Source organism: Hydractinia symbiolongicarpus, chromosome 3, assembly GCF_029227915.1.
Source record: "Hydractinia symbiolongicarpus strain clone_291-10 chromosome 3, HSymV2.1, whole genome shotgun sequence".
NCBI classification, from domain to species: domain Eukaryota; kingdom Metazoa; phylum Cnidaria; class Hydrozoa; order Anthoathecata; family Hydractiniidae; genus Hydractinia; species Hydractinia symbiolongicarpus.
In genome coordinates, this window is record NC_079877.1 from 15,732,312 (window position 1) to 15,755,288 (window position 22,977).

The 22,977-nt window shown below is 33.0% G+C and overlaps 4 protein-coding genes across 6 annotated transcripts; 3 read left to right on the forward strand and 1 right to left on the reverse strand.

Annotated features, from left to right (window-relative positions):
- Window positions 1–5,224: 5,224 nt before the first annotated feature.
- Window positions 5,225–6,538, forward strand: LOC130635433 (uncharacterized). Its single transcript, XM_057444764.1, has 3 exons — window positions 5,225–5,822; window positions 5,951–6,087; window positions 6,202–6,538. Exons 1-3 carry the CDS (start codon window positions 5,676–5,678, stop codon window positions 6,347–6,349), a joined length of 432 nt encoding a protein of 143 aa, XP_057300747.1. The 5' UTR covers window positions 5,225–5,675; the 3' UTR covers window positions 6,350–6,538.
- A 1,483-nt stretch (window positions 6,539–8,021) lies between these two features.
- LOC130635434 (uncharacterized) lies at window positions 8,022–10,754 on the forward strand. 2 transcript variants are annotated; one of them, XM_057444766.1, is made up of 4 exons: window positions 8,022–8,316; window positions 8,469–8,555; window positions 8,744–8,791; window positions 9,047–10,754. In XM_057444766.1, exons 2-4 carry the CDS (start codon window positions 8,484–8,486, stop codon window positions 9,437–9,439), a joined length of 513 nt encoding a protein of 170 aa, XP_057300749.1. In that variant the 5' UTR covers window positions 8,022–8,316; window positions 8,469–8,483; the 3' UTR covers window positions 9,440–10,754. The 2 variants fall into 2 exon arrangements, with proteins under 2 accessions (XP_057300749.1, XP_057300748.1); XM_057444765.1 differs by having other exon boundaries at window positions 8,022–8,555.
- LOC130636869 (sperm motility kinase 1-like) lies at window positions 9,442–9,881 on the forward strand. Its single transcript, XM_057446718.1, has 2 exons — window positions 9,442–9,452; window positions 9,521–9,881. The coding sequence occupies exons 1-2, from the start codon at window positions 9,442–9,444 to the stop codon at window positions 9,879–9,881; spliced, it is 372 nt and encodes a 123-aa protein (XP_057302701.1).
- Window positions 10,755–12,989: 2,235 nt separating the features above from the next.
- LOC130635942 (uncharacterized) lies at window positions 12,990–22,552 on the reverse strand. Of its 2 annotated transcripts, none has more exons than XM_057445476.1 (10): window positions 17,730–22,552; window positions 17,355–17,473; window positions 16,896–17,066; window positions 16,632–16,768; window positions 16,406–16,517; window positions 16,225–16,308; window positions 15,478–16,152; window positions 15,284–15,401; window positions 14,977–15,164; window positions 12,990–14,474 (listed from the first exon to the last, which is right to left on the reverse strand). In XM_057445476.1, exons 1-7 carry the CDS (start codon window positions 17,767–17,769, stop codon window positions 15,958–15,960), a joined length of 858 nt encoding a protein of 285 aa, XP_057301459.1. In that variant the 5' UTR covers window positions 17,770–22,552; the 3' UTR covers window positions 12,990–14,474; window positions 14,977–15,164; window positions 15,284–15,401; window positions 15,478–15,957. The 2 variants fall into 2 exon arrangements, with proteins under 2 accessions (XP_057301459.1, XP_057301458.1); XM_057445475.1 differs by having other exon boundaries at window positions 17,355–17,611.
- Window positions 22,553–22,977: the final 425 nt, after the last annotated feature.

Sequence of the window (22,977 nt, forward strand, 5' to 3'; positions counted from 1 at the left end):
TTTCATCCAATTGTGTAAAATGTGGTGTAGATTTTTCAAATACAGCTTGTGTATGGTGTCAATCATTGCAGCAGTTGTTGCAAAGAATTTCATAGCAGTATTCCATTTCATTGCATGAAAGAAATTACTGTGAGTTATTTCTATGATTTATTACACAGTGTTCACTCTCAGCCTTTTACATGCAAAACTAAAACTTTATTTTAGGGCTGATATAATAGGTTTATATTTTTGGTATGGATGCAACTTTGTGGCATTGTGTGTAACAAAACATCTACCGATTCTTTTCATTGGGTTTTAGAATCATTTTGAAGTAAAAGAGTACAAATACTACCGAACGTTGTGCAGCAAACATGTACAAATGTGTTCGTCAAGATATACTCGTAATATGACAATTATTGGTTAGTATCTATATAATAATACGCCAGTTTCGTGTCTCTGTGACAGGCAAAGTCGATATCGCCATTTTCCTTTGATGTTGCCGAAATTCTCTCTGAAGTCGCCGAAAAAAATTATGTCTTCTTTGTCGTGAAAAGCTGCGAGTTTTTTGTGGTTTGTTAAATGAAGTTCTAGCACAAAGTAACAGAAATTGTGTTTGCAAAAAAGATGGCTGTTCTTTTTAAGCAATTTCTACTCTTTCCTTCAAAATAAATCTTTACAAAAGCATTTAAAAAGGGGCATGGTATATAAAGGTTTCTGTAAGGTTTGTTTATGGTTTTTTTAGTTTTGATGATATTATTGATGCGAGACATGTTTGTTAGCTAGCATCATAAAACCAACAACACCAACAACAACCTAATAGCTAGCTAGCTCGGACGCTGTAGCTAGCTTATGTTTGCTTCAGTTTTATGTTGCTTTTTACATGTGGCTAAGCTAGCTACCGTAGTGTTATCTTAGTGGTCTTTGCTAAGAATGTGACTGTAACTTATTTCATTTGACATTTTAAGCTTAAATTAACAAGCCACAACAACTTTTAAAAAAGTATTACATAATATTGTACATAATATTAACATAAGCAAATAAAGTATTTTTCACATTTTGTGTATGCAAATAATGTATTTTTCACATTTTGTGTAACTAAACTTATATACATCGGTTACATGGAATATGACGAAACGATTTTTATTTAACATGTAGTAGTTCCTTTACCTTAAGTGTAGTGATTTTTGTTGTTCTAGATGTTCTGACTAAAATGTTTTTGTTTATGACATTTTGTCTTATTAAGAAAAGTTTTAACTTTTTTGAGGGAGTACAACACCGAAAAAACTTGTGTTTTTTTTTATATTTTGTATAAATTCTTACCGGGCAGGACAACATACCGAAATGACTGATCCCTCTCTATTTATAAATTTGATGCGTTCCAAATTGCAGTTTTTTGAAATTTTGAGTAATATTTAATGAGTACAAGATACAAATACTGATTTTTGTTGAATCAGAAGTATTTCCTAGAACTATTCTTTTTTTACACTTTTGTGGAGAAAAAGTGTATGCAATATCATCAGAATAACTGATTTTGTTGCAAACTGTTTTTCTTTTTCACATTTTGGATTGAAATATTGTTATAAAGGGCATATATCAATAGACATATATATACTAAAATAATTAAATTCTGCAAACTTTGATTTTGTCGTTCACCTCTCATCTTTTATATTTTGATTAAACTTTTGACGAAAATCATAGGAATTATTTAGAATATGTATTTTGTGTTGGAAATTTAGTGCAAAAATTGACGTAAAATGAACTGTTAAATTGATTGTTGTTGTTTTAACATGAATTATGACTCAAACTTTTTTTTGCATTTCTAATTTGACTAATTAGCCTAAAAATTTGCCAATTGGTTTTACACTCTGTTCTTTTTTATATATATTTTATGTGAACATAGAAGTAGACATATATATACCATATCAATAGACATATATATACCAAAATAATTAAATTCTGCAAACTTTGATTTTGTCGTTCACCTCTCATCTTTTATATTTTGATTAAACTTTTGAAGAAAATCATAGGAATTATTTAGAATATGTATTTTGTGTTGGAAATTTAGTGCAAAAATTGACGTAAAATGAACTGTTAAATTGATTGTTGTTGTTTTAACATGAATTATGACTCAAACATTGTTTTTGCATTTCTAATTTGACTAATTAGCCTAAAAATTTGCCAATTGGTTTTACACTCTGTTCTTTTTTATATATATTTTATGTGAACATAGAAGTACACAAGTAAAGTTAAAAGCCACAAGAAGTTAATTCGAAAGTGAAGAGTGGAGCTAGAAGTAGTAAAGAAAAGTTAGAAGTAGAAAATGAAAGCTTGGGTTTAAAGTAGATTTGGATTCACAAATAGTAAGTACTTTTTAGATATTTTTAGACGTTATGTTTTTATGTCGCTAGAGTTACGTGCCAGGCAGACTCGCATTTGCCAGGAAAAAGTCACTTAAGAGCTTCAAATTCTTTATATTTTACCGCGTTTTATTTTACACTTTTTTGCATAATTAATGTTATCAAACAAATGTGCTAGCGAAACTTTTGGTTTGTTGAACTTACTGCAAATGTCATAATTTTTATATTGCTATTTTTCTCTTTATATGTGTTTTACTAAGCATGAATAGCTAGCTGGCGTCTTCCCAGTTTAACTATATTTAACTGGGTATCTGTCTTATCTAATGTTACCTTCAGACTCCATATCTAAACCTAGCTAGCTAACTGATGATTAATGTTGTTATTCCTCTTTTAGCTATTTATATCCACCTTAGTAGTCAAACTTAGGGATCTTATTTGAGCACGAATTATGATGTAACAAGCCACAAAATCTTTTAAAGACTTATTGAACTTTTAGGGTAGTGTGAGGAAAAACTTTACTTTAAGAGGAATGATTTTGTAAAACTAAAGTGTGTGCGTTAATTGGAGTAAGTTTTATTGTTTTGTTGTTGACATCCTGTTAAACTTCTGTAAGCTCGCATGTAAATTACAAGGTTATATATTTTTACAAGGGTAGTGGTTGATATTTTTACAAAGTTTGTTGACATTTTTTGGGAAATTTACCTGGGTTTTTTGCATTTGTGGTTAAAATTTCTCAGCAGAGAATAGTATGGTTGCCGTTTATATTGTTTGTATTGCAAACTGCTGTTTTTTAAATGTTGTGGACTTTTGTGGAAAAAGACCACATGCAAAATACTGAAAGAACAAATTTTTGTACAATTAGACTGTGAGCTGAAGTTGGATTTTTTTTATATTTTGTTTTATAAACTTTTTTTAAGCTTTAAACTAACTGTAAGTAATGTAATTACGGGAATAAATATTTGGTGATGATAAAAAATTACTGAATGTTCAGACTGAAACTGTTTAACTTTTGTGAGGGAGGACCATATGCAAGTATATATACTAAAAATAATAATTTGATATTTTACACTTTCCAAGTTGTATTTTTGTATGCACTTAAATGACTGCTTTTTCTGAGTTGAATTTGATGGGTTTCATATCAATTTTGTGGAAGATTTTATGGGTGAAAACAATATAAAACATGCCAATTGAACTGATTTTTGTTCTTATTTTGATTTGCTCCTCATAAACCTTTGTGTTCTACATTTATTGTAAACTTTTGTGAGGAAGGACCATATATATATATACAATGTTTTCAAAATAATGATTTTTGTTGATTTGAAATTTACTCCTTGCTCATTGCTTTTTCGACATTTCAGTTTAAAATGTTTGGTAAAGTCAGTACGGATCATGAGACAAAAAAATTGTTTTGCTAACCGGTTAATTTTTACATTTTGTGCATATTTTTGCGGGAGAGGATGGTATGCAACCGAATAAATGATTTTTCAAAGTTTAACTTTTTGTTTTTTGGTGTTTTGAGTTTGTTTAAGTTTGGCTTTTTTATGTTGTTCAGGTTGTATTGTTGTATAAGCATTTAGGGAAAAGACAATGTTTAAAATGCATAAAGAACTTATTTCATAGATCTGTGCTTACTGTTGCAAGCCTTTCTTTTCGACATTTCAGATTAAAATATTGAAGGTTTTCAACATAATCACATAATAAGATGTATACATATTTGAGATGTGTTATTTCTGACATTATTATTATTGTTGTCGTAACTGTCTGGGTTGTGACTGTCAATGTTGTAACTTTCTACTAACTAGATTTTACACCATGCACGTCGTTGTTTTTCATATTTTGTCTGACGTTTTGTTGGGAGGATTTCATGCGATTTGACATTTGATATTTTGTGTTAGATTTTAAGAACTTTTTTGTTAAATTATGACTTATATACTTTCTTTTTATGCATTTTCAGATTATTATTTTTAGTAAAAGGCATATTCAATATACTGAAATATTTGCTGATGTCATCAAAATTCAAATGACAGAACTTTTCAATTGTTTTTCTGCTTAAGTGGATTTTACCACGGGCCTAATCTACTAGTCTCTTATAATAATACGGAGCTTCTGTCTGTGACTTTTGCAAAGTGGATAAAATTTCTTTTATAAAGTCTATAAAACATCGCCTATAAATTTGTTCTGTAAATTAGCAAACTTTGACGTTAAAGCAATATTGACGTCAAAGGAAAGTATATTAAGATTAGTGAAGCCATTGCATTGCACTTTTAAATTTAAGGCTTAATAACTTGGAAACGGGTGGAAATAACTGACGTCATCTCCTGCGTGGGTAACTAGGGACCACCTAGGACCAATTTGGGTAAGTTTCCCAAACCTGGGTCCCCAAATCCGTTTCGGAATGGGTGGGTTGATGACGTCATCAAAAAACCTTTAAACCCTAATATCTCTGCAACCGTTTGTCAAAAGTACATAATCCTATACATTTTCTTGATCAGCGTTTCAAGATCTATACGATAGAGGCAACAGGTATACAAATTTCTAAAAAAAAATTTATCAGTTTTGACGGGGCCATTGCTGACGTCAGCAAAATCTTTAAATTCTTATATCTCATTAACATCCAAATTTTTATCCTGCTTTAGTGGATTTTTCCACGGGCTTTATCGACTAGTATACATATATTTGCAACAATTTGTATATATATACAAGACTAAGCAACCGTATTTGTAGCATATATATATGTTATTAAAATGAAGACATAAATTTTCTCATTTAGAGTATTTGCATGAATGTTGTGTGTATTTTTGTTCATGCGATGAAGAACTGAATTCTCTTGTGCAGTACAATGTATGGCCTGCAACTCCTACAAAACCACTAACAGCTGTATCTATGGATCTACTTTTCACCTTCATAGCTTTGCAATTAGAAGGGAAAATATCACTATTATCTTTTTGTGATGCACTTTCTTGTAAAAGTGGAATTCTTGATCACCAGTTGGTTAGTCGGTTGCAATATTGTGTGTGCGAGTCAAATGTGAGTCAAAAGAACATTTATAGTAATTAGAGCTTGTGTAATTTTAATCATTTTTCTAGAGAAAATGTCTTTATCACTTTTTGAAAACAGATGCAATTGACCAATTTAGACAATTTTGCTATGGCTAACTTAACTTGAAGACAGTAAGTCCGAATTATTCTGGATTTAGGAAATGTGCAGCTTGCCCAAATGTAGGAGAAAGCTTATGAAGCAATTATTAACTTTACTACCAACTTTAGGATCTTGTTAGAATAGTTTATATATATATCTAATTGTGAATAAATTTAGAAAAATGGAAGCTTGTTTTATTGTATGGATGCCAATTTTGGGTTGGTCTTGAAAAAATCTTCTTCTAAATCAAAAAAGATGCCAATACAGTCAGAGCAGTTGTTTGTTGCAGATACTGAAGTTGTTAATTTTTTGGAGAAATACGACGATTCATCAGGGGAAACAAGGAAAGTGAGTAATATATTTAAAATATTTATACAAAAACACTTAACTTTAATCAAAAAAAATGTTATTTATGTATGTGGCATTATGTGCATATATATATATATATATATATGTATATGTGATATATTTTTTAGGATTGCAGTAATTTTCAAGCTGGCAACAACATCCGTTCTAAGCGGAAGACAAATAAGCTCAGTGTTACTGGTGTGTTTGGCATGTCGTGTCGACATGAATATTCAAAATTATTTTTAAATATGTGCCATGGGGAAAGGTGGGTTAAGCATATACTTATTTGTGGTTAAATTGTGTAGATGTTCATGATTTTTATATGATGGGAAATTTTGTTTTTTTCATATAAGGAAAAAGGGTGACTGACATTTCTTAGGTTGGGTTATGCTGTTATGCTGTTAGATAAGATTTTGCAGGAATCTAATGGAAAACAATTAAATGTGCATATAGTATACGATATGGCATGTGTTTTAAAACGACACTTACAGGTTAGTTACAAAAACTTTCAAATATCAAGTGTATGAGAAAGCGGTTCTTTAACAGCAGAGTGATAAAGAAATGTTTTATAATACAATTTTTATACAGAAAAAACAAACCATGACGTAGTACAACCATTTCAATTTCGGTATACCTTTGTTTCCTTCATATGGTCACAACGTTAATTGCCAGATAGGTAATTATTATCACTTGTTTAAGTGCTTAAGATCATAATATTGTTACTTCAATGTAGTGTGTACCTAGATAAAGAACTCCATTCGAAGACTAGAGTCATTTGGTCTCATGGACGGAGAATTTATGGAAAGACTTTGGTCATACTTGCGCTCGTTTTCCAAAATTACTAAAGAGATGACCCCCGCTCATCGCATGGATTTACTGCGTGACGCTTTAATGCATTTTGGATCAATCAAAATGGGCAATATAGGTATACATAGGTAGAATAAAGCAAAAGAGGTAAACATGATTAAATAATGTAGTATTTATAAAAGGTTTATTAATTTAGGAAATACATTGGTAAATCTTTATGAAACAGCCAATAAAACGATTAAGTCGTGCTTTGATGAACTTAATACAATATGCTCAAACTTTCAAGGTATGTTAAGTAGTGAAGATGTTCTACAACCTTAAGACCGGGAATACTAAGTGTATTTTTCTCAGAGTTTTTTTTTACGCATGTGCATATTTTAAATCGTTATCGAATACTTCTCCGTTAAACTTACGAACGCAGAAAGTTATTTAAAAAACTTTTTTTGTTAAAACATCGAGGGCAGAGAATTTTAATTAGAAAAAGTACTTTTTAAAGCCTATATATAATTTGTTTGTCAATTGTATTCTTAGTAAGTATCACATCAGACGTGTTGAATGCGTGGAAAAGCGAGGAGGATGAAGCGGTAACAAAACAGTCTTCAAATGCGAAAGGTAATTTTTAGTAATTTAAACGGGTGCGCGTAGGGGAGAATAAGCGAGAGTCACTATTGATTTCAAATTGATCTAGATATTGAATGGACTCAGTGCTACTATCGAAAGCTCAAAGAATTTTGGAAAGAAAAGCGCCTGTCACCGATGAGTGAAAAAAATTATTTAATTATGTTAGGCATCCTAAAGTTTGCGCTGTTATATTATATAAGAAGTAATATAACATATATATAAGAAATAAAAGATAACCATTTTTGCGAGTTTTAGGATTGATATCACTCTCAAAAGTCTTAAAAAGAAGCATAACATTCTTGCACGTTGGACTGTTAGCACTCCTGAATATCAATTCGAAGATAACGCCTTGCAATCCTCACAAGATGAAGCCATATGCCAACTATACCACGGGGTATCAGAACGAATTATGTTGTTGGGTGCATGTCTAAAAAATACACAATTTTAAACCTAATTTGTGCTCTCACATGAAGTATCCTTAATTTCAAGGCCCGTTTTATACATGTAAGATCACAGGAGGTTCGGGTTCAAATCCCGATTGGGCATATTTTTGAAGAAATTTGTTGCAGATAAATTATTCTTGATGGAAAATCCCAACATGAGATTAACAACCCCTTAGTTAGAATACCTTCTGTTAAATTTGAATAATGTGTTTTACCATATATTTCTGTCGTTAAAATTTTTTCTTTGATATTGATGCGAATGAGCACAATAATGTATGGACTTAACAATATTTAATTATATATTAATTATTATTTAAATAATTAATAATTAAGTCTAACCATATTTAACCATGTATTAATTATTAAGGTCAGGTAGGGTAAAGTAAGAAGCATAATTGAATTGACCTGGCATTACCTGATAAGATAGGTGTTATAAAAATTAAATTATCAAATTAAGAGTTAGTCGACAAGGCTTCCTTTATCTATCTTGGGTTTTTTTAATCCTGCTCAAGGATCTTTTTTTTAGACACGTGGAATCAAGTCAGAATGGCTGTAGCTCCCGTACTTAAGGCAATTCCAAACAAAAGCGTCCTGTCTTAAGAAGACTTCGAGAACAGCTGGAGGTATTGTAACACTAGTTATTTGTTTATATATTTTTAGAAAGAATAGTTGCTGTACATCTCTGGGAAAGTTCTTGTCAACAATGAAAGAGCTTTGTTCTTGTGCATTTAAAACAACTATTTTAGCAACACAATTTATAATTTGTTCTTTTCAGCGAAAGGCTAAATGTATGTTAAAGACATGCTCGGTAAAAGATTTCTTTCGTCATATCGAAGAGGATTTGACCAAACGCTTTGACTTGGTAAATCTTTAAAGCAACAATTATGTGTTAACGATTTTGTTGAATATAAAAATGACATGGCTTAAAGACAAAATTTATCGAGTTTTACACAGTTTTGAAAAGCAAATACTATAGAGAATATTAGTTCAACTTTTTAAGGAGAAAATTCTTTTCTGTATAACTCGGCTGTTACTATTGTTTACCTTCAGGTTGACTTTCATTTAACACTTGGTATGGCAGCATTGAAAAGTACTCTGGTAGGAGATATTTCATTTCCATATTTTCACTTCTGTGGCAATTATAATATGCTCATCACTTTGTTTCCAATTTTAACATACATAGGCACCTTTACAAGAGGCGGACATGAAAACGACATAGCCGAAGTACATAATGATTTACACTCTGGAGTACAAACTAATGAGTTGGAAAAGTCTGCAGAATAGATGTTGTTTTTTCTTGCTCAAATATTTCTTTAATAAACATTAATTTTCTTTTTTGCTTATTTTACTTAGGATTGTTCTCGTGACTCAAAAAAACAACGGCTTACCTTTACCTTTCCGGTGCCCATAGAGAACGAAAAGCTAAAAATGGAATTGAATAAAGCAAAAGAAGCTGTTGAAAGATACAAGCAGATCGTATCGAGTCAAAAGAAGACTATACACATTCTGAAAGAGAAAAATTCTTCGATAATGCTGCAATGTGCGGATTTCACAAAGCTAAAGATGTTTAAACAGCTTGGACATTCTCGATCGTCACTAATGGTTGATGCATCGTTGTTTTCATCGTTCTTCCATAATGGCGATCCGTTTTTACAAGAACAAACGCCCACAATTTTGACAAGTGAGGTAATCTCCGGCCTGGCTTCCAATGGTTCATTTCGCAGAAAGGACCCGTGCTGTGTTTGACGATGGAGATTCTGTAATTTTAAAAAGTTACTTAGCACTTGGTAAAGAGGAAACATCTCTGCGCAACCTAGCTTATGTTAGCCACGAAGCACGACTGCTACAGTTTGTTGGGAATCATCCCAATATTGTACAGGTCTTTGGTATTGTACACGCCAAAGGAAAATTTCATTCTGTGCTTAGCTGTGAAGGGGATAGCAGCATAAAAATTTTGCTGAAGCGGAAGGTAATATTTCCCACAGAAGACATAATGAAACAAATGATTATTGGGCTAGCTAAAGCACTCTCTTTTTTATTTGATAAAGGAGTGTTACACAACAACATAATTCCTAAAAATGTCATGGTGAAAGGTAGTGACTTCACTCCGGTCATTATCGGGTTTTCATTCGCATGTCGAGTGTCTTGTGCGAAATCTAACGTTAAAGACGTTTCAAAAAGAACTTAACCGATCATCATAACGTGGCACCAGAATTGTATAGGGGAAGCGGCGTGCCATACATGACCGATATTTACGCGTTTGTATTTACTGTTGCAACAATTATGGAATTAAAACCTCTGAATTTCAAAGATGCGCTCCTTGAAAGTCGCATTGAACGCTTTGTTTTTAAATGCATAGATAATCATGTTGGTTTGCGAGCCCCGCATAATTTTTTTTCTAGAAAGGTTGAGAGGGTTTTGTATTGTTAGGCATGCATACATGTTTTATAATTTGCTCGAGTTAAGAATAGTTTATAGCATCCCAATTGCCTTGGAGTACGGTGTTTTGACTATTTGTTCAATAAGTCACGTAAATGGATGTTCAGGGGAGTTCATTGCACGGTCAGCATCTTGCGAAAGGTTTCAATTTCAATAGACAAACCAAATTAGTTATATTTTATGTAAAACTATTGTAAAGTAAAACAGAAAAAAATTATGTTTGTAATTTTGCATGTGCAATTTAGCATTAAATTATAATTTCCCTTACCATCTCAAGTCCCCTGTACAATTATATTACCCAGGCGATTACATTGACTCAGGGCCGTAACTGACACAAATTTTTTTTGTTGTTGTTGAAAGGGAGAAATTTTACCCTTTAAATTGGTAAAAACGCATCCTCTGCGTTTTCCTTCATATTTACCATGATTGACAAATATTTTAAGAGGGCTGTGGCCCCCGGCCTCCTAGGCCACAACGATCCTGCCAGCCGATTAGTTTTAGTTTTATCGTTCACTACTTGAGCAGAAAGCAATATAAGAAACTAGCGAAGGCGCAAAAAAAATTGTTGTTTTAAAATAAAAATACACGCTTTACATTTTGTTCAAAAAATATCTTTTTACATCAGCTGAATTTACATTCTCCTCCGGCTCCCACGTTGGTACCTCATAACCAATCCACTTTATCAGGTATTCTGTAATATTTTGATCTTCACCTTCTCTATCTCTATCCTTCAGGATGTAATCGACAAAGCCTTCATCAATACTGGCATTACTTCTTGAAGGGTTATGTCGAGGCCTCTTGTGTTCGGGACTTTATCGGTCAGCTCAAGCATTTGACAATTGTCGTCAAGCTGACTCATTTTTCTATGACTTCCTTTCTTTCTTTTCTTTACATTTGAGGAAACAGGATCTGTCAAAATTTCAGTCACCGCATCTTCCATATTTTTATTGACAACCTCAATATTTTCTACGACTGCGTCGGTAGGAGGTTGGAGACTAATCTGGTGACCCTGGTGGGATTGGTTTTTCGCTGTATAACTATGGGAAAATAAGGTTTTATTCCTTCAAGGAAAGAAACTTTGCTGTTTCGCGATTTTTGGCATTTTTACTGGGAAAGTTTAGCAAATTTTTGCCAATCTGTAAAATGTTGGCAAAAATTTGCTAAACGTTCCCAGTAAAAATGCCAAAAACCGCGAACCGCAAAGTTTCTTTCCTTGAAAAAATATTATTTTCATAAATCTTTTTAAATGACAAATATAAACAAACGACTTAGACTGCGGTAAATTATTTTTGGCACTTGACCTGACCATAAGGGAATTAATTTTTAGGGAATTCATTCTCGCAAAATATTAGGACTTGCTAACTTCGCGAAAATCATTTTTTTTTTTCGAAACATTTTCCCGTAAAATTAATTCCCTTAAGGTATGATATGATGTAAAAAAAGAACTGTTTTTCTGTAATGGATGTTCCATGTTATCCAATAATATGGATAGTTCCAATTTCGTACAGTTTGACGGTTTCTTAAAAATTAAACCCGGTGGTATTCCGAGAACTTCTACTTCGCCTTCAGTTATCTTTCGATACGGTACACGCGTCAATTTTCCACATGATGCTAAATCTATTTAAATATTTGTATGAACATCATAAATATCGCAGAAAGCCTCGTATACCAGCGTCGAATTGTAGGACCTGTAGCGTTTTTTTGATATCTTATATCAAATATTTGGATAATCGTCATATCAAAAAACGCTATTAGCTCTGATGCATGAAAGTGCAAAATACTTACATATCTTTTTGTTAAGCGCTTCAGTAACTTTGTCTCTATCACTTTTTGAAGCTTTGGCACTGTTCTCAGAAACACCTAAAATTATAAATAGCTGAATAATTGCTAAAGCTAACATATTTATTCACGTTGTTTGGAGGAAAACATATTTTTGTCGGAAACTTCAAACTTGCAGCGAAACATGAAAACTCCCTCTCGATATCATGGTGCTGTTCTACAAAGTCTACACCTCGTTGGCTGCCGTACACAGAAGTGTGACCTCTATTCCTCTCGCAATCAACATCAATAACCAATGTTTCTATGCCAAATGACAACATTTCTTTGCACTAGAATAACAAGGTAATTAAGAAGAATGTTTTCAACATTGGGTTATATTAACTTAATAATTGTTAAAGAACCTTTGCTTAAATAAATTTACAGAAATTTCTCTCCTGGTAGTCAATAATGTTTACCAGGGATTCAATCTTTCGGCGAGTCTGTTGAATTTTTAGCCGTTGTTGTGCGCCCATGTCTTTGAATTCCGGAAGTTTGTAGCTTTATCACAGTACGATGACTTTTCAATTTCTGACAATCCACCCCATGCTCGAATGGCTTTTTTTAATGCTAAAGCGCTATCATGGTTAGTACCTAAAATATATCAATTCAAAATTAAACTTCTGTCTTAACATGTGAAATGAATGTAATTATTTTTTACAAAAACTAGTTCACATTGCCTGTCAGAGAGGAAATATACTCGGATCGAAATATATCAAATCCTCGCATCGGTCATGCACGGAGTTTTTCTGTTTTTTTTCCTGCTTTTTTCTTCTTTTTTGATCAATCCAGTTCTAAATAAAGATAAAGTGTTAAATTATTTTCGTGACTCATCGTCTTTTGGTAAATGGCGATAGAGCGGAAACTGAACCTTGACTTGGATCTCTGTTAGCCCTGTTTTTTCTACCGCTTCCCTCAGTAAAGTCAAAGAACCAATGTTGTCTCTTCCGTAACACGTCATTCCCTTGTCGTACATAGCTTCTAGTAAATCAAGTTGCTCCTGCGATTTTTGTGTTCTTTTCGTTATTGTGCTGGAGGCCATATCGTTATACTCAACTAAAATAGGAATAGGTTTTGGCGTGAAAACAGCGTTCGGATTCACGACTAAGGACTTGAACGTAACATAGCGTCTGGCATTGCAAACAACAGATTACTAATGTTTCACTCTAGTATATGATACACTATATCCATCGTTGCTTCTCCTATAGACAGCTTTTGTTTTAAATAGACGGGGACAACTAAACGTCTGGGCATTTTTGTAAAATTTAATTTAAGATAAATTACTCTGCGGGCTATTCAAAAATTCTTCTGGTTTTGTGAAATCATAGAAGTTTATCAATATTGCATGTTCTTTATGCAATATTCTTTCTGAATATGAGTATAGGCCATAGGCTAACCAGAGTAAAACATTGGCTTGAAGCTGATTCACTTGGGCATTGTTTATAAAGTTCGTTCTGTCAGTATTCGAAATGACCGTATTAGAGCCTCCGAGTTACTCGGTTTGGGCCATAGTCTAACCAAAGTAAAACAATGACTTGACGCTGATTCACTTCGGCATTGTTTATAAAGTTTGTTCTGTCAGTATTCGAAATGACCGTATCAGAGCCTCTGAGTTACTCGGTATGGGCCATAGGCTAACCAGAGTAAAACATTGTCTTGACGCTGATTCACTTCGGCGGCATTGTTTATAAAGTTCGTTCTGTCAGTATTCGAAATGACCGTATCAGAGCCTCCGAGTTACTCGGTATGGACCATAGGCTAACCAGAGTAAAACATTGGCTTGACGCTGATTCATTTCTACGTCTTTCTTACTGTGAAAATTATCGTTTTGCGCTACACAGGCAACAGGCTCGTGAAGAAACAAGGTGGGAAGGAAGTTACGCCAACAATTATATTATATAGTTAAGTAAGGTACACGAATTTTAATATCTAGTCATGAAATTTAAAACAAAAATAAATTATATGTAAAAAAATATCTTAGGTATTAAATACATTGTTTTGTTTCAGAATAGGTCTAATGAAGATGGTTGTTTCAGGTACAAGTCATGCGCAACACTTTTGGTTATATACTCCTTATTCCCTTCCGTTGTATTTTTATATAATCGAACTACGGCTTCATATATATATTTACAATATAACTAATATTCACCATCTGCACTTTCACTTGAATCTGAGTATATTTCACTGTCCTCAGAGTAATACGCGAAATCTATCGTTTCGTCGTCTTCGTACATAACTAGCACATCATTCGCAAGTGGATTTTCAATGTGACGAAACTATTGAACAGAGTTTTATTTCGATTTAAGGTATCGCTCACGCGGCCCATAACTTCACTGATGACAAACTTTTTGGCAGGCTTGTCGCATGTTTCCAAGTATTGTTTTAGTATTTGAAATTGCGCTTGCTAATAATCTATAACGCATGACATTTCATGTTTTACAAGGCCAATCTCTTCAGACGCTCGTTGCTGTCTCAAATATAATTGGACGCAATTTCTTTTCACATTTTCTGGAATTATTGACGTTTTCTAAAATAGCAAGTATTGCAATATGCACGTGACATGTGCGTAAAAATTACTAATTATACTAAATTATAAAAAAATGGAAACAAGAATCACTTAAAAAATCACGAAATACGGCACACGAGGTAAACACTATCATGGATTGAAATACTTTGGTATACAGCTGAGTTCACATCCAATATTTTACTGTATTTGAGGTTAGAATAGCTCTCGTTTAACTCCTTCCGTATGTCATTTAATCCGTCCAGCTGATTCTTTATTTCTCTACACACTTTATTTATTTGGGCGCTGAGACGATTAGCAATTGCAGATCCATCTAGGAGGGAAACCCAGACAGTTTGATTATAGTAAGAGCTATTACGTTGTAATAAACTTCGATTAAGGAGATTAAGTTTTTTAAAAGAACCTCGTATCAAATTTGAACGATTAACGATGGAAGTTTAAGTCAGAAACAAGTCATCAAAGAATGGTAATGCGAACAAAGAACAATTGAATATTTCATTAGTACCTCCGTAACGATTTTTTAATACAAACAACATCATTCGTTCTGATACCCCGTGGTATAGTTGGCATATGGCTTCATCTTGTGAGGATTGCAAGGCGTTTTTATGTTCGAATCGATATTCAGGAGTACTAACGGTTCAACGTGCAAGAACTTTATGCTTCTTTTCAAGACTTTGGAGAGTGATATCAATCCTAAAATTTGCAGAAATGGTTATCTTTTATTTCTTATATATATGTTATATTACTTCTTATATAATATAACAGCGCAAATTTTAGGATGCCTAACGTAAATAAACAATTAGGATGTCCACCTTGCTGCTTTAGAAATATGGCAAGCTCGATCTGATAGCTTTTCACTCATCGGTGACAGGCGCTTTTCTTTCCAAAATTATTTGAGCTTTCGATAGTAGCACTGAGTCCATTCAATATCTAGATCAATTTAAAATCAATAGTGACTCTCGCTTATTCTCGCCTACCCTCGCCCGTTTAAATTACTAAAAATTACCTTTCGCATTTGAAGGCTGTTTTGTTACCGCTTCATCCTCCTCGCTTTTCCACGCATTCAACACGTCTGATGTGATACTTACTAAGAATACAACTGACAAACAAATTATATATAGGCTTTAAAAAGTACTTTTTCTAATTAAAGTTCTCTGCCCTCGATGTTTAAACAAAAAAAGTTTTTGAAATAACTTTCTGCGTTCGTAAGTTTAACGGAGAAGTATTCGATAACGATTTAAAATATGCACATGCGTAAAAAAAAACTCTGAGAAAAATACACTTAGTATTCCCGGTCTTAAGGTTGTAGAACATCTTCACTACTTAACATACCTTGAAAGTTTGAGCATATTGCATCAAGTTCATCACAGCACGACTTAATCGTTTTATTGGCTGTTTCATAAAGATTTACCAATGTATTTCCTTAATTAATAAACCTTTTATAAATACTACATGATTTAATCATGTTTACCTCTTTTGCTTTATTCTACCTATGTATACCTATATTGCCCATTTTGATTGATCCAAAATGCATTAAAGCGTCACCCAGTAAATCCATGCGATGAGCGGGGGTCATCTCTTTAGTAATTTTGGAAAACGAGCGCAAGTATGACCAAAGTCTTTCCATTAATTCTCCGTCCATGAGACCAAATGACTCTAGTCTTCGAATGGAGTTCTTTATCTAGGTACACACTACATTGAAGTAACAATATTATGATCTTAAGCACTTAAACAAGTGATAATAATTACCTACCTGGCAATTAACGTTGTGACCATATGAAGGAAACAAAGGTATACCGAAATTGAAATGGTTGTACTTCGTCATGGTTTGTTTTTTCTGTATAAAAATTGTATTATAAAACATTGTTTTATCACTCTGCTGTTAAAGAACCGCTTTCTCATACACTTGATATTTGAAAGTTTTTGTAACTAACCTCTAAGTGTCGTTTTAAAACACATGCTATATCGTATACTATATGCACATTTAATTCTTTTCCATTAGATTCCTGCAAAATCTTATCTAACAGCATAACAGCATAACCCAACCTAAAAAATGTCAGTCACCCTTTTTCCTTATATGAAAAAAACAAAATTTCCCATCATATAAAAATCATGAACATCTACACAATTTAACCAAAAATAAGTATATGCTTAACCCACCTTTCCCCATGGCACATATTTAAAAATAATTTTGAATATTCATGTCGACACGACATGCCAAACACACCAGTAACACTGAGCTTATTTGTCTTCCGCTTAGAACGGATGTTGTTGCCAGCTTGAAAATTACTGCAATCCTAAAAAATATATCACATATACAAATATATATATATATATATATGCACATAATGCCACATACATAAATAACATTTTTTTGATTAAAGTTAAGTGTTTTTGTATAAATATTTTAAATATATTACTCACTTTCCTTGTTTCCCCTGATGAATCGTCGTATTTCTCCATCAAATTAACAACTTCAGTATCTGCAACAAACAACTGCTCTGACCGTATTGGCATCTTTTTTGATTTAGAAGAAGATTTTTTCAAGACCAACCCAAAATTGGCATCCATACAATAAAACAAGCTTCCATTTTTCTAAATTTATTCACAATTAGATATATATATAAACTATTCTAACAAGATCCTAAAGTTGATAGTAAAGTTAATAATTGCTTCATAAGCTTTTTCCTACATTGGGGCAAGCTGCACATTTCCTAAATCCAGAATAATTCGGACTTACTGTCTTCAAATTAAGTTAGCCATAGCGAAATTGTCTAAATTGGTCAATTGCATCTATTTTCAAAAAGCGATAAAGACATTTTCTCTAGAAAAATGATTAAAATTACACAAGCTCTAATTACTATAAAGGTTCCTTTGACTCACATTTGACTCGCACACACAATATTGCAACCGACTAACCAACTGGTGATCAAGAATTCCACTTTTACAAGAAAGTGCATCACAAAAAGATAATAGTGATATTTTCCCTTCTAATTGCAAAGCTATGAAAGTGAAAAGTAGTTCCATAGATACAGCTGTTAGTGGCTTTGTAGGAGTTGCAGGCCATACATTGTACTGCACAAGAGAATTCAGTTCTTTATTGCATGAACAAAAATACACACAACATTCATGCAAATACCCTAAATGAGAAAATTTATGTTTTCATTTTAATAACATATATATATATATATGCTACAAATACGGTTGCTTAGTCTTGTATATATATACAAATTGTTGCAAATATATGTATATACTAACCAATAATTGTCATATTACGAGTATATCTTGACGAACACATTTGTACATGTTTGCTGCACAACGTTCGGTAGTATTTGTACTCTTTTACTTCAAAATGATTCTAAAACCCAATGAAAAGAATCAGTAGATGTTTTGTTACACACAATGCCACAAAGTTGCATCCATACCAAAAATATAAACCTATTATATCAGCCCTAAAATAAAGTTTTAGTTTTGCATGTAAAAGGCTGAGAGTGAACACTGTGTAATAAATCATAGAAATAACTCACAGTAATTTCTTTCATGCAATGAAATGGAATACTGCTATGAAATTCTTTGCAACAACTGCTGCAATGATTGACACCATACACAAGCTGTATTTGAAAAATCTACACCACATTTTACACAATTGGTTGAAAGCATAAGATGATACTTATTTCCATATGCCAATATAGTATCTTCAGTTTTTAATTTCCTTCAATTTTCTTTTCTTTGGACTTTTAGTACAGTCCAGTTTTAACAACAGCTTCGCCACTTATTAGAAACTCACAGACATGGTGAAGTTCTGCATCAAAAATATTGTTGCTAGATGATGAAGGTTGACTTATTGTGATATCATTGTTGGTAGATGACTGATATGGTGCACTCTTATAAACTTTTTTAACTCTGCTATTATGCAACCGACTGCTAACTATTCTAGCACCCTTACGTTTGGTTTTTGCAAATGGCATTGTTAATAATGTATATATATTATATTTAACATAGATCGTTACGAAAAAAAAAGGTATTTTTTATTCATAATGTCAGCCAACATCAATTTTTTATACTGCACACTATTAAAGAATATGTTTTTCGCCAAGTTCACAATCATAATAATTATACTCTCCTCATGTATAACCTCCTTTGCTTTGAATAAACTATCACTTTAGGAGTAGGTGACAAAAAATTTTCGTAATGATTATGAGGGTGCTAATAAGCCCCAAATGCCCGCATAAGAGAGAGTTTGGGCAACATTTTGACTAAAATTCATGATTTCACCGAAAATTCTCCAAATATATCCACACATTCCTAAATTATTCCCGAAATTCAAAATGGCGCTTTCAATCCCGTTGAGCTAGCCACAATAAAAGACAACCCTTGGAGTAAACAGAGTTCCTTTTTTTATATAATTTTTGCTGATAAATCTAGCTAGCTAGCTGCTACCTAAAATATGCCACTCATTTTCCGAAAGTTTCTTGTTTCCATTTGTAAAAATTTAATGTCAATCCGCTACTGAGTATTGAACATCACAGTACTAGACCTAAAGAAATGGTAATTTAGAACTTGCCTAAGCACATTAGTAAACATCCACTTCACATTAGATAAGAAGTAATAAGCACCTAATATGTTGTAGCAGAGGGAGGGGAGAATCCAAACCAAACCTACTAAACCAACTTTGCAAAACCTGTGGAAAACCTATGGAAAAAAGTTCTTAAAGAGTTATAGTCTAACTAGCTAGCTAGCATCGAGCTATTCTATAGTTGTGATGATAAAGCGAATCCGTAAAGTAAATTAAGGCAGATAAATGTGGAAAATAAAACTAAACACGCTCGTTGGGAATGGGTTCGTTCGTAGCATTGCTGTCATCTTTTTTTACTTTACTTTTCTTAGATGTATAATTTCCGGAATCAAGCTTGTTCGGTAAACTTGGCTCAACTGTAAAGCGATTGGGAGCGGTATCAGTTGTCTCCAGAGATACAGACATACAGCTGTAAGCGATGACCATCGTATCACAGTACGCAACTGTTACCGATGTCTATAGATCACACAATACTCAATCGTTATCAAAATACAAACAATTATAAGGTCAATTTTAGTATAGGCTGTTAAATATCAGTAATTCTTGATTAGGACACCTAAATATACTTTAAAGTTCTTTAATCAAGAAGCACCAAATTTAAAATTTATTTAGTGATATAAATATTATATATATATATAAAATTGAATGTATTTGAAAATAAGTTAAAAGTACATAACTGTCAGTTTCACGCTGAACGATTATCAAATGTACAGTGATAAACTACTTCAACAAATTTTAAAGAACTGTGTAAATCCGGTGGGGATATGTACAAGTTATAGACATAAAAGAGCAATACAATTGATAAAAACAGTTAAAAGAAAGACGTATTAAATTATTTGTCCGGAGGCACAGATTTAAAATTGTTCAAATAAAACTTGTTACTATGACGACACTTCGATATTAATTCTGTTCTTTTGTTTAGCAATTTCAGTTTGGATGTTATTATATGGTATTAAAACTTTTGTTCCATGACAAAAGACTTAAATCGAATCAATATTTGCTTTGGTTTAACAATAAATTTCTTTTTGCACTTACTTGAGATATAAGACAAAGTTTTTTGTTCACTTACTCACCAAATTATACACCAACATTAATAAGGTAACATACTGGAGAATGCAAATAAAAAGAAAACCTAAAATTTTGCAACTTAATTGTCTGTAACAAATAGATATATACATGTCTTGCACGCTATGAATTAAATAAGGTAAACTTCTTTTGTTACGGGAGCTTTGAACAGATGGATGAAAGATGCTTTTAGTTGTTTTTAACATGATATATATATATAGTTGGCTTTGTAGGGACGCTAAGCTACAGCTGTAGCTAGCTTAAATGGGAGCTTTAAACACATACTCTAGAACCGTATTTAAGGTCTCTCTGGAAGCATTTGAGAGAAGGTAGATAGGTAGTTAGGTAGCTAGCTAGCCTATCCCTTCAAAAGGGGAGAACCTAAAGAAGCCAGCTAGCTAGCTATATATACATCACACCACCACTACCTAGGCCATTTGCCAACAATTTGATGCTTAGGTCGTAGAATAAGGAACTCGCAAATTAAGTTAATCTTCCATCATAAAGATAAAGGTCCATATCAACCTGAAAAATTACTTTCCAAGAAGTTTGTTGGATCACTTGCATCTACAGTCGCCATTTTGTTTTTAGCCTAACAGGCTGCGACCGATAGCCAGCGTTATCAGCTATCTCCAGAGATACAGACATACGGCTGTATCTGATAACCAACGCGTCACAGTGCACAAGTGTTGCCGATCTATATCACATACAGTTAACAGAAACGGGTGTGCTAACCCGAGGAGAAACAGCGGGGTCGCCCGTTCTTTATATATCGCATATTTCGTGTTTCCGTAGCACGATGTTTTTTTCGCGCGCAAAAAGGCAGACGGAATACGGCTATTATTAAAGAGATTTGAATTAGAACGCACACTTGCAATACAGTTACTGTTGTTGTTGTTAGCATTCGCCGCGGTAGATAACATAAATAAATATTCACATTTTCAGCACCAGAGTTAGAGGATCAGAAGTAGCCATTTTGTTGTTCACTGAGCGCCGAACCCCTAGCACTACTTTTGCAGCAACATGCAAAATGATCGATCTTGTGGCATTTATTACATTTTTTCCCTTCGGCCGGACATGCCTGAGAATGTGGGTAGTTGTTCCCACATCTATAACACGTTTTATGGTTATCTTTTCGGCTACTGCTATTTCCTCTGCTGGACAAGTTCTTACCTCTGAGTGTTTCCAGTTTCTTTGTAAGTCGGTTAATTTCTTTCTGTGGATTCATCAAACGCTCTACATCACCGGCTTGTTGAGCTACATCCTCCAAATGTTTTCCATAAATTATTAAGTCTGCTAAACTAATTGCTGTATTCTTAAATGCGTGTTTACGAATTTTGGTGTAACACAATTTGTTGTTTAAGCTCTTTGTCCAAATTTGTTCCAAAGTCACATTTGTTCGCCTTCTGTTTTAACCGTTATGAAAAACTGATGAATGTTTTCGTCGGGATGTTGATTTAATTTTCCAAATGTATACACTTCATAATCGATGTTTTTCTTAGGTGAAAAATATCCATCAAATATTGTAATGGCGTTTGCAAACGTTTCATCTGTACCTGGTACTAAAAGATCGTATATGTCATACGCCAATGTAAATAAGCAATAAGGCTAATTTCTGCTCGTCTTCTTCAACGCTCAGAGCGACACACAATTTCAAAAAACGTTTCTTATATTCTTCCCTTCGAGATAAGATTGCAGTAAAATCATCCGCATCGAACTTCGGAAAAGTTGAAAGGTTAAAAGTTGAAATAGCCATAGCTTGTAATAAACAGAATACAAAGGAATTACACCAAGATTATTGTCTTCTGAAAATGAAATAAATTTCTGCTGTTGCTTATGATCTTTCGTTAAAAATATAATTTCTCGTCGCCAATGTTAAACGCTAAGGACACGTGTGTTCAACATAATCTATTCTCAAAAATAATTATATTTACAGTACTTTTTTCGTACTTGTTTTCGATATGCTCTCCATCGTATAGGGCTTACTCCATTGTAGTGTATACTCACTATAACAGTTTCTGGAAAAAAATGAACACATTGGTGAATCTTTTACGCGGAGCCAATTCATGTGCGAGATTACATGAGAAACTAAGCCAAGGCGGTAAAGATTTTATTTATAAAGCGGGTCGACATTGAATTTTAAAAGAATATCCTAAGATCTAGTGCTTATAATGTTGTATTTATTATAGTGTAGTAAAGTTTAGCTTAAGATAAACCTATTTCATATTCCTGTGCAAGTATTGCCTCACACCTCAAGTAGCCAGTGTTTGAAACGCGACTTCAGGAACGAAAACTTGTTTGATGGCGCGCCGTATATTCATTTTTGCTCAAAAAGTGCCTTTTTGCTTTCCGTACAAAAGTTTGGTTGATTTTTTGCCATTTTGAGTCATATTACACATGTGTTGGATGTTATACACCGATTACTGGTTACTTATTGTGGATTTTCATGTATGTTTTTGGTCCTCATCTTAGTCTTTCCATTATGGTTTTACATTGATTTCATATCATTTTGCAGCTTAAAACATTTTAATTGCATCATTTAAGGAACTTTTAGCTACCTACTCATTACGCAGACTTACACACTTTGATTCTATTTTTTTATTCTCTATCATTTTATCTTTAAAATTTATACCAGTGTTGAAAATGGTTTTGTATCTTCATTATGATGATACAATCATCTTGAAATTTGTCATTTCAGATGATTCTTCGGCCCAGTATTGACATCAATCAAATACAATTGTAAACAGAGGGTTTCACTTTATTATAGACAACAACATTGTTGGTTACATCACCAATTTATAGCCAATGAAGTCCAGAGTTTTGCATTTGTTATGTTATTGAGATTTTTCAAATCGAAGTGAAATA